We start from the raw sequence: 14,648 nt of genomic DNA on the forward strand, positions 1-14,648 counted from the left end.
AAGACGCAGCTGGAATGACCAGCAAATGTATTAAAAGTGTATTCGCAAAAGGAGAAGAAAAACACTGTAGTGGCTCCCTGGCAATTATCGAAATAGGTCAATTAACGCATAAAATATGACAAAATTACCATCCCTATTTATAAAGGGCTGGCCATGTTCTAGAATGATCCAGATTGTGACCTAGGCAACTTAACTTAACATAATTAATAATTTTGAAACTTGAGGTGACTGCAGGTTACTTGGACTCCAATATGAGGATTGGACCAAACATGCCTTACATTAGTAAACTGTGCTGTGGAAAAACATACAGAGTATTGTAGGTGACATATTATTTTCGTTTTTTGGCAATAATTTCACCAGATCCTCATAAATCGTTTTCAAAATTGACACAGGGCTATAACTTTAGGAGACAAGAAACACTGAGGGAGATTAATTTAAACGGTCGTACCTTTACTCTTCCTTGACTTCTGGGAGCAAACTATCCACTGTATGGGGATCCGATGATTCGCCCTCTAAGGGAAGATTTCGTCAACCTAACGCCTGTCTATTATGTACCCGACGATTCCCGTTTGTTTTCGTCGTCGTCACATGGAGAGGTTAGAATTTTGTCTCGGGTCACATTAGCTGCGCTTCCGTCTATTGGTTCCAGGTTGCAGTTTAACGTTTCGCAAAGTCGGAACCATAACAAATGCAAATGCGTACGATTTTTGAAAGTTTTGAAAGACTCAATTCAGGGAAAAAAAAATAAAATTTTTTAAATTACGGACACTATGTGACAATAGTGTGCTATATTTTCTTCCATTGTTATTCATCTGAATGGTTTTCTATTTCTGCTAATTTAGAATTTTATTAAAACAATTGAAACAAAAAGGAAACAAAAAGAGACTTTAGAAAGAAAAACAAGAAGTTAATTTGCCCATTGTGACTCATAACTTGTTCATGAAATATTGTTTATTATTGGTAAATGTTAACATAAAGAAACTAAGTAACATCTAATTATTTATCGATGACATTAGATTAATTAACATGCGGGGTTATATGGGTGCCAGGATGCGCTGGTGTCTAATAGTATTGCCTTGCATTGTAGAAAAGTTACAGGTAATGTCCATGCGCACCAACAGAGAGAACGGTCAAGGAATGCAGCGTCGACTCATATCCATGGAGACGAATATTGTGGTCATTCTACGCATTACGCTTGGGCATATTATTAATTAAAGTCCAACTATGTATTTCACATATGAAGAAGTATTTCTTATATTCGACAAGTTATATTATAGAAGTTATCGTGATATACACTTCAGTGCGCAATTAAGACTAACTTGCATTGTGTTGTTAGCAGTTTTATAAAAATATATAATGTACACAAAGTGTCTATAAAATAAGTGTAAAAAATATATAGCCACCATTTAAAGATATCAATGACAGTTATAAAAAATGTAATGCGGTTTACGCATTTTAATTTTTACTTCTACGTTAATAATATTTGGTTATTGATTTACTGGAAATATGGGAATTTGCTTGGATACTGGTGAGTAAATATTTAGTTACTACTGTTGTTCAAAACAACTGTAAGTAGGCCAGTAAATAATAATATGTAAAACTATGACGTTATATAGGTACCAAGCCGAATGAAAATCTACGTTACAACCGATCTGATGTGAATAATTGCACATTTTCTTTAGCATTTGCACATTTCAATGCTCTAGGGTACAAAACAGACTGATTAACTTGAGTGCGCATCGTTATTATTATAAAACATTGCAATAATGTAAAACAATGAGATCATCAAATATATATAAATATACATACGTACACATCCATCAAATTTATTAAGGAAAACCTAACACTATCCGGGCTGCATAAATGCACAAATTACCATTTATTAGCAATAGTCAACAAATAACGTTCTCCTATTGGTTCTCGATAAAAGCATGTAGGTATTAGGTATATGTTTTGTACACACGTTACCAACCGAAGGTAGCTTTTGACTTGTCGTTGCCATGCATTTCTTTTACTTTATACTCACAGGTAGTTTATTCTGTACTCATATTCTGATCGTGATGTATACTTGACGTGTGAGGTGTAACGAACGTTCTATTAGCAAGAATAAATGGAGGAACTACTGTAGCCTGTTTACAGCTACATCGTCAATCACATTTAATTTAATTTAACAAATAACAAAAATTACATAAGTACAAAAATAAAAAAGAAATACAACACGGATGCTGCTAGGTAGCAGCTAATTGAATGCAGCGTTGCAATGTAGTATTTTCCTGTGATACTACCAGCGTCGAACTGGCCCTTGCCTGTACTGTATTCAAATACGCTTTTCTTGAAAATGGTGGACTTTCGAACCACCAAACATTTACTTAATTGTCTTGTTTTAAAGTACCCTATCACCTTCTCGAAGTTTGACACCTGTATATTTAATCAATGCTCTATTACAATTTAGTTAAAGTAAATTCCAAGTTGTTACTAATAGCAATATAAACAATACAATTAGAATTAGGTGAACATTATTTGAACCAATTTATATGTTATTAAAGACAACATTAATTCAATAGAACATGTATGTGTTTTAAATACATACAAGTTGAGGTCCATCCAGAGTGTAAATAATAGAAAATCAGGTCCCATTTGCAAGATGAAATTCGATTTTGATCTCATCTTGTATCTATGTGTAGATAATGTTCATGAGACAAAAGGAGGGTTGGGCTAAAAAACCTCCATCTTGTTCGGAGCTCCGATTGACCCATTGTATCAAATTTTAAACTTCGACAGTAGATTGACTGTGGAGGGCTTTGTAGGTTTTTGGCGTATAAAATAATTTCAAACATTTTTACGGTTGCCTGAGACCAGTACACCTGATAACGTGGTCAATCATTTTATTATTAAAAGCGCACTGTTATGCGAGGTATTTAGCAATAGAAAAACGTAATTAAATTGTATTAAAAATCGTGTTGGCAATTTTAACTTTTTTATTAATTTGAACGCTTTATTTAAAAAACAACAGAAATGCACTTAAACATTAAAAAAGCATGGAAAGGGAAAGGGTTGCAAGTTATTGTATGAATTATAAACAAAAACTTTGATTTCAACCCATTTCTTATTGCAGAATAATTGGAGGTATTCTTTTATTACCCTCAAACAGTGCTGCCTTTGGGGTTATTTCCATTTTAATACGATTTTCAATATATAAACGATGTATGTCGAGACTTTCACGAGCTTATTCATATTTGCATGTGCTAAACCATGAATAGAAAAGATATATACAACAGACGAAAAACATAAAAGTTGAAAAAACACAAAAAATATATACAAAAACAATGCAGACAATCTATATATATATATAACAAAGTCGTCTTAGTTACACTATTTATAACTCAAGAACGGTTGAACCGATTTGGCTGAAAATTGGCGAGGAGGTAGCTTGCAACCGGGAGAAGGACATAGGATACTTTTTATCACGTTCCACAGGAAAAACGTGTTATATGTGAACGCAACGGACATGGAATGACAAAACGAAAATAACAGCAAAACGAAAAATTTATAAAAACGCAGCTGACATGCAATAACAAAAAGCAACTGACATCTAAACGTAATGTCTATGGTTAAGTATGGTCTTTTATTTATAGTCAGATTAGCTGAAACTTGGCTTTAATGCTTTTTCATATAAAATTAGTGACATACATACCTATTTCAACATTTTACAAAATTCTGTAATATAATAATAACGATATATGATTTTCGCTTGCAAGGAAGGTGTCCTACTTGAGGAGAAGTCCGTATCTCTATCATCAAATGAAATTTGTAAATTCATGCCAATCTACAAAGAAAAATTAATAATAATGTTTTAGTAAAATAAAACCCAATATCATTTGCATTTGCAGGAAACTTGCAAATTAATACTACATTTGTATAAAACATAGGTATCTATAACACATACGTATTTGATATCTTACTTTTCATTTTGTAGTGGAAAAATAACTGTCGCACTCCAAACTCATTTAAACTTTTTAACCAACTGTAGTAACGATCTTTTGTAACGGTTATAATCCATATTTTATGTATACCTAATATCGCATGTGTGAAACCTAGAACCAATTTAATGGTAGCACGAATAAATTTATTGGTAGCAGGAATCAATTTATTGGTAACAAGAAAAAGTTCGTTAGGAGTAAGTATGGACATTAATACAGTGAAGTTAAAACGTATGATGTTCGAGTGGCTTTTTAAAAGAACATTGTTTTAACACATTTATTTGGTTCGGTTTTCAGGAACTTTTAGTACACTTTATTTATCTTAAATATTACGCACAAATGATGGCGAATGAACAAACCTGATATAGGTTTTACCTATAAAGTAGAATGTTGAATGATGATTTTTTTTGTTTTCGTGGAAGAGGGGAAATCTTCAAAACCACTCTACCTCAGGCTGTTTTAGGGTCATTTAGGTCCTGTTCAGCCGTATGTGTTTGTGGTTTATATTATGTGTCTGTGTGCGTGTGCGTTGTGTGTGTGTGTGTGTGTGTATTTGTATTGCATTAACTGTGGCAACCTGTGTGTGCATTAAGCTGAACTGTGGCGTACGCTTTAGTTGTGGCAACGCACATTCGGATGCCACAGCAAAAGTTGCCATAAATCGCATATAAGTCTGTTTCGTGTGTGCCGCTTTGAATATACCACGCCTACGAGGATAGTGCGCAGATTGTNACCATAGGGTAAGGATTTCATATTCGAGCAGAGGGTATTAATAGGATGGTATTTTCATTTATTATGGAATGGATTTTGTTTAATTTTAACTTAATAGGCTTTACAATAAGAAAGTTGATAATACACATATAATTTTAAGTATTGACTTAATGGTTCTTCTTCATCGGTAGAGAGTAGTTGACATTTTGAATAAATTTCTTGAAGATGTTTAATCATTGCGTTAATTTGGGTTTAGAAATGGTTTCAAAATTTGGAATATTTTCGAGGGCAAAAGTGATTGATCTTTCCAAAAGTTGCAAATAGTTCAAGAGATTACTTGCAATTTGTGTCAAGTGTAATACTTTTATTTTCGAAGGTTATTTGCAGCAGCATTTAACGTATTAAATGACTTACTATAATTTTCTTGAACCGTATTAATAATCTTTAAAAATATGGTGGGCTAATGACAAATACTGATTTTGCTTATCAATTGTTTTCTTTTGGTTTTTAAAAAGTTTATACATGTTTGATTTTAATTCTTTATACTGGTCTTCATCTACTGTGCCAAACAGATAATTTAATGCGTTTCCTATTCCGTTTATTAGTCTATGAGCGTTTCTATGGATTTTGAATTTATTAAGGGTGTTATTAATGTTACATAATAGATACATTTTCTAATGTGAAAAATCTGTATTGAAGTTTTACTAGGGCGGTTTTAGTAATTAAATCGCTATAGGTTTTCCGTGCTAAAGTAAGATTAACAGAAGAAGCAAAGTTATGGTAAAGGGAGAATACGAGGGTATTGCCAAAATTTTGGGATACATAGGTAATGTTACTGTTTGATTTTGTTACGTCAGTCGTCTCGGCTTGTGCCAGGCTAAGGGGTACGGTGATCAGGAATATGTTCGTTATTTTGCAACAAAATTTCCTTACCTTCTTACCATTCTAATCTTACGCAGTGGTGTTTTCCATACTTTTGCTTACCCTGGCAGTATTCCTTCAATCCTATCATTATTTTGGTCAATTTTAGTGCTACTTTGAAATTTTAGGGCAATTTTAGATTTGCCTGCAGTTTTAGTATAAATTTCTCAAGGTAGTACAGGAATAGGGTCGTTTTGTTTGTTAACTTTGTCTAATGCTTGATGGTTTCTTTCTAAATTTCTATTTTTGACTTTTTGATACAATATGAATAGTTCTTTGTTTCTGTTATTTATGTATTTACTGGGGTTATTAAGCTCTAAGAGTTCTAGGTCTGGTAGTGGATTAAATTGAGTTATTATACATAAAAATGGATTGTATCATCAAATTTGGAATTGTTTTGGCAGGGTTGATTTGTTTTAAAATTGTTTATTTTTCTTCACGTGTTCTGATTGCCTGTTTATGCGAAGTGCAAGTCAGTGTGATAAAGTTTAGACAAGTCTTTGAGATGAGGGTTGTAAAATTCTGATCCCATGTCAACTAATATTTTACCTGGAAAATTATGCTGATTAATGAAATTAATTTATTAAAGATTAATTTATTAAGTATGGTAATACCATTCTTATCTGTTATATGATAAGCTCGCGCGTATTTACTGAAATGGTCGAAAATTGTCAAAAACGTATTGTTTTCAATTGTAACTAAGTCCATCATTATTATTTCAAAGGGTTTTGTCGTCACTATTGATCCTTTGTAAATATTTCGTTCATATTTGGATTTTAAACATACGTCACATTTACTGATGTAAAATGTGATTAATTTATTTAAATTTGGCTAATAAAATTTCGTCCTGAAATGGTAGTATGTCTCTTCAATACCATTATAGTTAGTGTCATGGTAATTTGAAATTAGTTGCAGGGCTTTTTCTCTATTATAGGGTGTTAAGTCCAGAAGGGTTGTCGTAAAAATAACTTTATTATTTTTCCCTGATAATATTTCATGTAATTGTAGGTACAGGGTCTACGTGAAGGAGAGTACGGTGACTAAATCGTCATTGTCATTATTGGGTTCATTGCCAGTGATGGGTTCAATTAATTGGGACAATTGGGCATAAAGTTCATAAGCTTCTTCGGGTGATAAGAAATCTAGGCCTAAGGGTTGACAAATACTGAATATACATCAAAATCGTCGCCTTCTTTAAGGGTGTTTACTTCCATTCGTGAAAGCGCGTCTGCTTCTCTTGCCTTAATGTGTTTAATTTCGAAATTTTATTTTGAAACTTTGATTTTCAGCGTGCTAGTCGACTATTACGTTCTTTAAGGTTTTGTAAAGTATTAAGGGCATGTGACCTGTGAATGGGGTAATTTTTCTACCGTAAATGTAGGGATTAAAATGTTTTCAAGATCCTACTCCAGCTAAAAAGCGATGGAGTGTCCTTCTTGGGATATAACTGAACCTATCGCTTTAACTTTAACTTTTAACTTTAATCTCTTTAACTCTTTAACTCTTTAACTCTTTAACTCTTTTAAATCTTTTTTTCTTAAAGATTAGGATTTATCTGAAGATGCTTTTAAATTTACGTCTTTTAATCTTTGAAAAACTTGTTTTAAGTGAATTAAAGTGATTTTGAAAATTCTACAAAAGCAAATTCTAAGAAAAGTTCAATGAGAAGAAGTTGGGAGCGGGAAGGAGAATGAGTATAGGAAACGAAGCATTGAGCGGAAGGGGGAATGAAATGGGAATCGGTGACCCTGACTCACCTCGGATAAGCACTCGCGCTAAAAAGGCGAAACTAGAAATGAGCGAAAGGGAAGCAGCTAAGAGTAGAAGATGGCAGAGCTTTCTGAAACTGTCGTTTGGTTTAGGGGCAAAGTCGGAAAGTGTCGAAATGAATTAAGTGGCCTGACACTAAGGCCCGGAAATTAACCTAACTACAGCCTCGGGGAATGAAGGTCTTTCAGAATTTGAGTGTTTCTGAGTGCGGAACAAAGAATCTGCATGTAAGTGTTTTGAAGAATTTGCATTATTTTGCAAGCACCGAAGCACTGCCGCTAGATGGTTTGCATTCCATTTAAATTCACAAAATTGAGATAAACTTCCGGTATAACCTGAAGTGGTCGACTACTGAAATTTGCTTAATTAACAAGATTATCCTTGATAATCCCTGTTGACAAATTTTTAAATCTCTAGCTTGCTAGGTTTACCTACCCTCTGAAGGGACTTATTGATGAACTGTTAAGGCATTTCTTTCCATACCCTATGTAAATTTCTTTCCAGATCTACCATATCTTATAATTATACTTCCAAAGCCTCCGTTTTATTCATCCTCACACGGCATAGTCCATCGGAGCTACATCACAACTCTTCAACATTCATTTTTCTCTAGGAATATTTTTAAAATTTGCATCCATGGACTCCTTAGTCTTCTTCAAAACATGACTTGTTGCTGAGTCTTGATGAATAGAGGAGGTATCATTTGGGTACAGACGGTGAGAATCTCTGACCCAAAGTTTCTTCAATACATTATTAATGTAATAATCTGAGTTAATTTGGGCATCAAGGTCTGCAAAATGAAGACTTGTTTTGCAATTTAAAGAGACGCCACCCCATACCATAAAATATTTGGAGTAATTTTTTCGTCCATATTCCTTGCAATCAATGAACTTTACCCTTCTTTCTGGTCTTATTCTTCATTGTTTTATTCTATACATTTGCCCTTTTGATATCTGTATCCTTTTTTTATTTTCAAGATTATCATCCTTTCGCGTATCCCAGGTCGTAAATAAAAATAAAAATAATTCTAATTTATTGTTTTAATTAACAGTAATATCTTATTTAAATTTGATACAAAATGATGTGTTTTTTTTGTGTTATTAAAGAATATAATAATGTTACTCCACTTTTGGATATCAAATCAACATATCCACTTTATTCGACTCTGTGATTTCTTCGATTTGCTGCATGACTTTGGTTTCCCTACCGCATAATGTTTTCCATAGAATGTATACTTATTATTTATATACAGCAACTAATACTATCACTGTGATGAATATCAGGCTACTTATATAGAAGACTGCATATATCATTACATACCTTATTAAGATCTTCAAAGTTATTGTTTATTATAGGGTGATTATTCAATCTCAATATCGTTCTTAAGGTTAATTTTTTTGAATTAAAGGTTATGCAGGCGGGGATAAATTTATTTAAAGTACATTTAATTTTTTTTAGTAATTTCAAATAGAGGAAAATACTTGGTCAGCCTTGTAACATTAACCTCCTCTAATTTAGAGTTATTTTCTGGTGCTTTATCGATGATATAATTTAAGTCAGTTTTTTTTTTCTATCTTGAAGGGGCCTGAATATCAGTTTACCAGTTTATGGCTTAATCATAATACCCTTGTTGACGTGAATAGACCCACATTATCTCTGACGCTGTACTGTATATGACGTTTTTTGACATACACAACTTTATCCTTATGTTGTAATCGATGTATGGTATCCCTTGCTTATTGTTGGGCTAATTCTGTATTTTCTATGACTTTCACTATTGTTTAATTGTCAGAGCCTTTCCTAAAGCAACATCCACAGGTTTCCTTACAATTCGACCATATATTAAATAAAACGGTGAGATGCCATTGAATGTTTGTTGCAGAAAAGGTAATGGTGAAGGCCAATTGCGCTGGTTTCTAACTGTAAACCTCGCTAATACCTCAGTATATGTTCCGTTCGGTTTTTCTATTAACTCTACATATTGAGACCAATACGATGTGCTAGAATCTTGTTTAATTTCTAATCGGGTTACAAGCTTACCCATCAACTTTAAACTAAAATTACTACCCCTGTGTGACGTTATTTTCCAAATACTTCGCGTGTTCTTATTACGTCGTTTACTAAATGTGGGTTGTTGTTATTGACGGTAAGGCTTCCATTTTTGAGTAGCGTATCTGTGAAGACTACTATGTATAGGGTTGTTCGGAAAGTCATTTCGTTTTTTTTTTTGTGGAAATGAAAGACAGTTTTCGTATAATAAACAAATACTTTATTAAATTATATATTGGCCGTTCTGGTCCAACACCTTTTTCCATCTTTCTGGTAGTAGCATAATTCCACGTTCATAAAATTTTTGGTCTTTGCTGGCAAAAAACTGATCGAGGAGGTTTTTGACCTCCTCATTTGAGGTGAAGGCTTTACCGTCTAAAAAATTTTGGAGTGACCGGAACAAATAATAATCCGATGTTGCCAGGTCTGGAGAATATGGTGAGTGTAGCATTGTATCCCATTCAAGCTGTAAAAGCTTTTGGCGAGTGACCAAACTTGTGTGAGGTCTCGCGTTGTCTTGGTGAAACACTACACCTCAAAATTGCCGGATCGAAATTTAGCGAACCAGTTCTGGCACTGGCGTACTGTCAACACACCTTCTCCATACACATCAGTCAATTTCTTTCTGGTTGAACAGCATTTTTACCCTTTCTGTAGTAAAACAGTAAGATATGTCGAAAATGCTGCTTATCGCTCTCCATATTTAAAAGGGCACCAACCAAAAACTACTTCGTAGAATTAATTGGAATTTTTCACACACAAGCCTTACTATATGAGCTCTCAAAGCATATAAAAATTATACGGCTGAAATGTGAAGTTGGGTGCAAAAAAATACAATTAAATCCTCTGTCGGGAAAAAAACGAAATGACTTTCCGAACAACCCTATATTTTTCCCTTTTTGTCTGTTGGAAGGAATCTTTGGATGTCTATCCCTGTATAATCAAACGGATTTTCGGCTAATCTTACTGGTTTGGAGAACCTGAAATGACCCATCACCCAAAGGTTTGGGAAAAATCCAACCAAACCCAATCAGATAACTAGTAAATGTCAATATGTTACATGACAAGGACAGGGAAAGTGCCCGACAAGCACCTTTTATATACTCAAAGAATTTAGGATTGTAAACAAGTATATCATTAGCAAAATGTTACATGGTCCGTGACTGACACTGTGTTCCAACGAATTGTGAAAAAATACGCAACTCTTACATGTTTGTCTTCAGGGAGGATAGAAATCGTGAGAGACGGAACTATGTGATTATAGCCTACACCTGCTGTACCTCCTCCGGTAGTATCTGTTGAAGTAATTATTGTCTGAATTTATTCATTTTCACGGATCACGGGCGTAGGTTTTTTTTTTCGGACATCGTCCTGTTTAGTGTATATGGTTTGTTTCTTTTTTTTGTGGAGCATTATTCCTATTATAAGGTAGGTCGAAACCTGCCACTGTGGATCAGTGCCTCAATTTTTTAAATCAGTTCAGAATAACAAAAGTACAACTTACAGAGACTCCTTCCTCTCCAACCAAGAGTTCTTCAATAGTGTGCTTCGTCGTGATAAAACAATAAATGAATAGTACAATAAACGCACCAGTTACATAGGCATGGCCTCGAGATGCTCAAAATTGCTATTAGCAGCGTAAAACCAAGATCAAATACCTTCAACTGAAAGAATAGATACCGTTATTTATATGGTACCTACACGTTCACTTAAATGCAAACGAGGGAGCTTTTCTACCAAACTCCTGCCGGCTATATGTTCAGGCTAATGTGATTGCATCAACGTTGTATAATTTTTGTAGTAAATATACTAAATTATAAGGAATCTGTCCTAAACAACTGTTCGAACTTTTCAAGCTATAAAACATTAAATCAAAGTTGAGTGATTGCCGTTCACATACCAAATCCCAGGTACTCTACTAACAGTGAGAAAGTGACCATTGACGTATTGCGATGGTGGGCGGCGGGAGTGACAATAAACGACAAACCTGGGGCAGCGAAATGGGACGGCTCAGTCCTCAATAGGGCAAGCTATCAGACCAGTCTACATCTAGAAAAACCAAACTCGAGAAAAGTGATCAAAAGCAGGGATACTACATTTTTGTAATTTACCGTCAATAGAGATTATGTTCCTGTAGAACTATTAGAGAAGAATCCTCCAAAAACAATGATGTTAATGAAGAAAACAATATCGCTGACATATATGAAGATTCAATTTCAACAAGTTCATATGATACCGTATGTGAAAATACATCATCTTCAAACAAGGAGTACGTACCTGACATCAATTTTGATTTTCCTCCAGTTAGCAACATAACCTTCAGGCCTAGAAATAAAAGAAAATGCATATCTGGGTCAGCATGAAGAGATCTTGTCAAACGTTCCAGCAACATATAAAGAAGCAGTGAACTCAGTCAACAAAGATAAATGGATAAAATCCATCAGTGAGAAACTAGATGCTCATCAGAATAATAATACCTGGACATTGATTCAGAAACCTCAGAATGCCAAAGTGATACAGTGTACATGGGTATTTCGAATTAAGGAGGAACTATCAGGCTCAAGGTATAAGTCAAGACTGTGTGCCAAAGGGATATGCACAAACCAAGGGAATTGAAACCTATGCCCCAACACTCAGGAATGATTCGATACGCTTGCTACTTTTTGTTGCAGCACAGAACAATCTTAAAATTATTCAATTAGACGTTAAGAAACTTGAAGAGACCATATTCATGACACCACCAGAAGGCCTGCTCCATGAAGACAATATGTATGTAAACTTAATAAATCGCTTTATGGACTTAAACAGGCTCCCAGGTGTTGGAATAACAAATTTGGTTTCGTAAACAGCAAAGCAGGCGAATGTGTTTATATTGGTCAAGTCAAAGACAGGAAATGCTATTTATGCTTATATGTTGATGATGGATTATTGTTTTCAACTGATGAATTAGAACTAAAAGAAGTGACAAAAGAGTTAAAAATTGAGCAATTTAGTAATTGTATATTTATACATCAGACTAATTATATAGAACAAATGTTGATCAAATTTAATATCAATAATGCTCACTCCAATAGTGTTCATTAAGAACGGAGCAGCAGTAACCTGGTCCAGTAAAAGACAACAAACAGTGGCCTTATCTACAACAGAGGCAGAATTTATGGCTGCCTGCAATTTCTAAATGATATTGTATGATTGTTGATCAATAAGTGGACTGTATAACACTTTTATTTTGTTTAAAAACAATTTATTCTTTCTTAAGTGAAACTAACCAAAAGTATAAATAAAAATACATGTAAGCTTTAGTAATGACATGCGTCTGTTGCTCTTCGTGGCTTCTGTGCAACGGCGGCGAGATCAAAGAGGGGTTAGGAAAGGGCTCACTTTGTCGGCGACGTAACGTACAGGCCTGTTTGTACCCATATCACACATACATGCGAATAATAGATACGAAAATGTGTAAAGTTCTGTACAGATATTGATGAATATAAGCAAGACTCCATGTGTCTTTATTCGGATAATCAAAGTGCAATTAGTGTCATTAAAAACATAAATTTCCATAAACTGTGTAAGCATATCGAAATTATATATCATTTTGTAAAGGAAAAGTATCATCAAAAGATAATTATATTAAAGTATGTTAGTAATGATTGTCAGTATGCAGATCTACTTAAAAAACCATTGTCAAAAGATAAATTTCAATTATTAAGATCTGAAATTGAAATGATGCCATACAACTCGCATTCCTGAGCATTATCTCAGTATATTTTAATCTATATGCACAGCCGTCTCTAATACAAGCCATGCTGAGAAATTTGGCAACAGCGCATTGCTTCGATGTGAGAGTCCTATTCTGCGAGTCTTAGTTTTTATACTACACGTAGTTACACATGATTTTTAGACACCCATTACGATAAAAATGAATTGAATTATTAAATAACTAACTAAATAACATCACTGATAGTATATGACGTTATTTAAAATACACTTCAACATGTAGGTATTAAGAATAAAATAGAAAAGACAAAAGATTAGGTGTAAACATTGTTAGGTACCTACATGAATTTCATCTCGATAATTGTAATTTTATTAAAGCAAATTTCCACACCACAATTGAAGTATTGCCAAGGCGCGTTAGCTTTTTTTGGGGTTCACCAATAGCCCTGCCATCCCATTAGAAAAAACTAATTACAATTTCTAATTTACGGATTTTTGCTGTCTTACAGTTAGCTGAATTTGAATTGGAGTGGCGGGACTCTTGCTTTCTATAATTTATAATTTTAACGTAATCATTAAGCAAAACATTAGCAAAAGAAGATAAAATTTGGAAGAATATATCTTTATAATGTTTTCCACAACTACATATTTTTGAAAATAGTTAATTTTCCTAAAATTGGTTTTTGGTGTTCAACCCGTAAACATTGTGTTTGCAGATTTTCGTTATTACTTATTTCTTCAAGAATGGCATAAATGGGAAAAAAAACTATACTAATATTATCAGTAGGAACAGAAAGTCCTCCCCTTTGTAAATAATCAAAATAAATATCTCCAACGCAAGAGCCTTTATTGTTTATTATGAGCGAAACACAATTGTTGCAAGTTATCTTTTTACGAGCAGAATGAACTGCACATCCTGAAATGGAAATTTTTAAGGAGTCATCTAAATCACAATTCATTAAAAAATCGGAATTTAAAATTTCAATAAACTGACTTATGTTTAAGGGAGACTCTTCAACAATTTAAATTCCTGTTTCATTTTTCTCTGGTAATTTAGGATATGTTAAAAGCACACTCAAAACATTACCGGCAGTGGACATTTTTTTTACTGTTTTTATAATGTCACTTTCGTTAAAGTGATGTATGTAAACTCCAGAATATTTTCATGGAGTCCAATCTTTGCGAGGTGTAGTACTTATGCATTTTTTTCGCATTTCATCATTTTTTTGGGAATAAAAATATAGACATACTTGTACTTACATTTTAAAGATGATTTATAATTTGAATAGCAACTGGGAACACAACGACGAGAGGCATTTTGTTAAGAAATAAACCAGAAAATTTACAACTAAAACACACAATCTGACCTAAAACATTTTCACTTCTTTCACATAATAGTTTTGCAATTAAAAACTGCATCCAAAGGTATTAATCACTATAACACACTATAATCATCCTTATTGCACATTTACTGCACGATATTTCCGCTAAAATTAAAATATT

The 14,648-nt window shown here is 33.6% G+C and overlaps 1 protein-coding gene across 3 annotated transcripts in view; it reads left to right on the top strand.

The window, feature by feature from the left end:
* The first annotated feature begins 1,115 nt into the window (after positions 1-1,115).
* LOC108744752 (adenylate kinase isoenzyme 5) overlaps positions 1,116-14,648 on the top strand; it is a 63,343-nt gene continuing 49,810 nt past the window's right edge. For all 3 annotated transcript variants that reach the window (XM_018480659.1, XM_018480662.1, XM_018480661.1), the window contains exon 1: positions 1,116-1,528. In XM_018480659.1, coding sequence (XP_018336161.1) covers positions 1,507-1,528 — 22 coding nt within the window. In that variant the 5' untranslated portion in view covers positions 1,116-1,506. The remainder of the gene's footprint in view (positions 1,529-14,648) is intronic.

This window comes from Agrilus planipennis, unplaced genomic scaffold, assembly GCF_000699045.2.
Source record: "Agrilus planipennis isolate EAB-ADULT unplaced genomic scaffold, Apla_2.0 scaffold46, whole genome shotgun sequence".
NCBI classification, from domain to species: Eukaryota; Metazoa; Arthropoda; class Insecta; order Coleoptera; family Buprestidae; genus Agrilus; species Agrilus planipennis.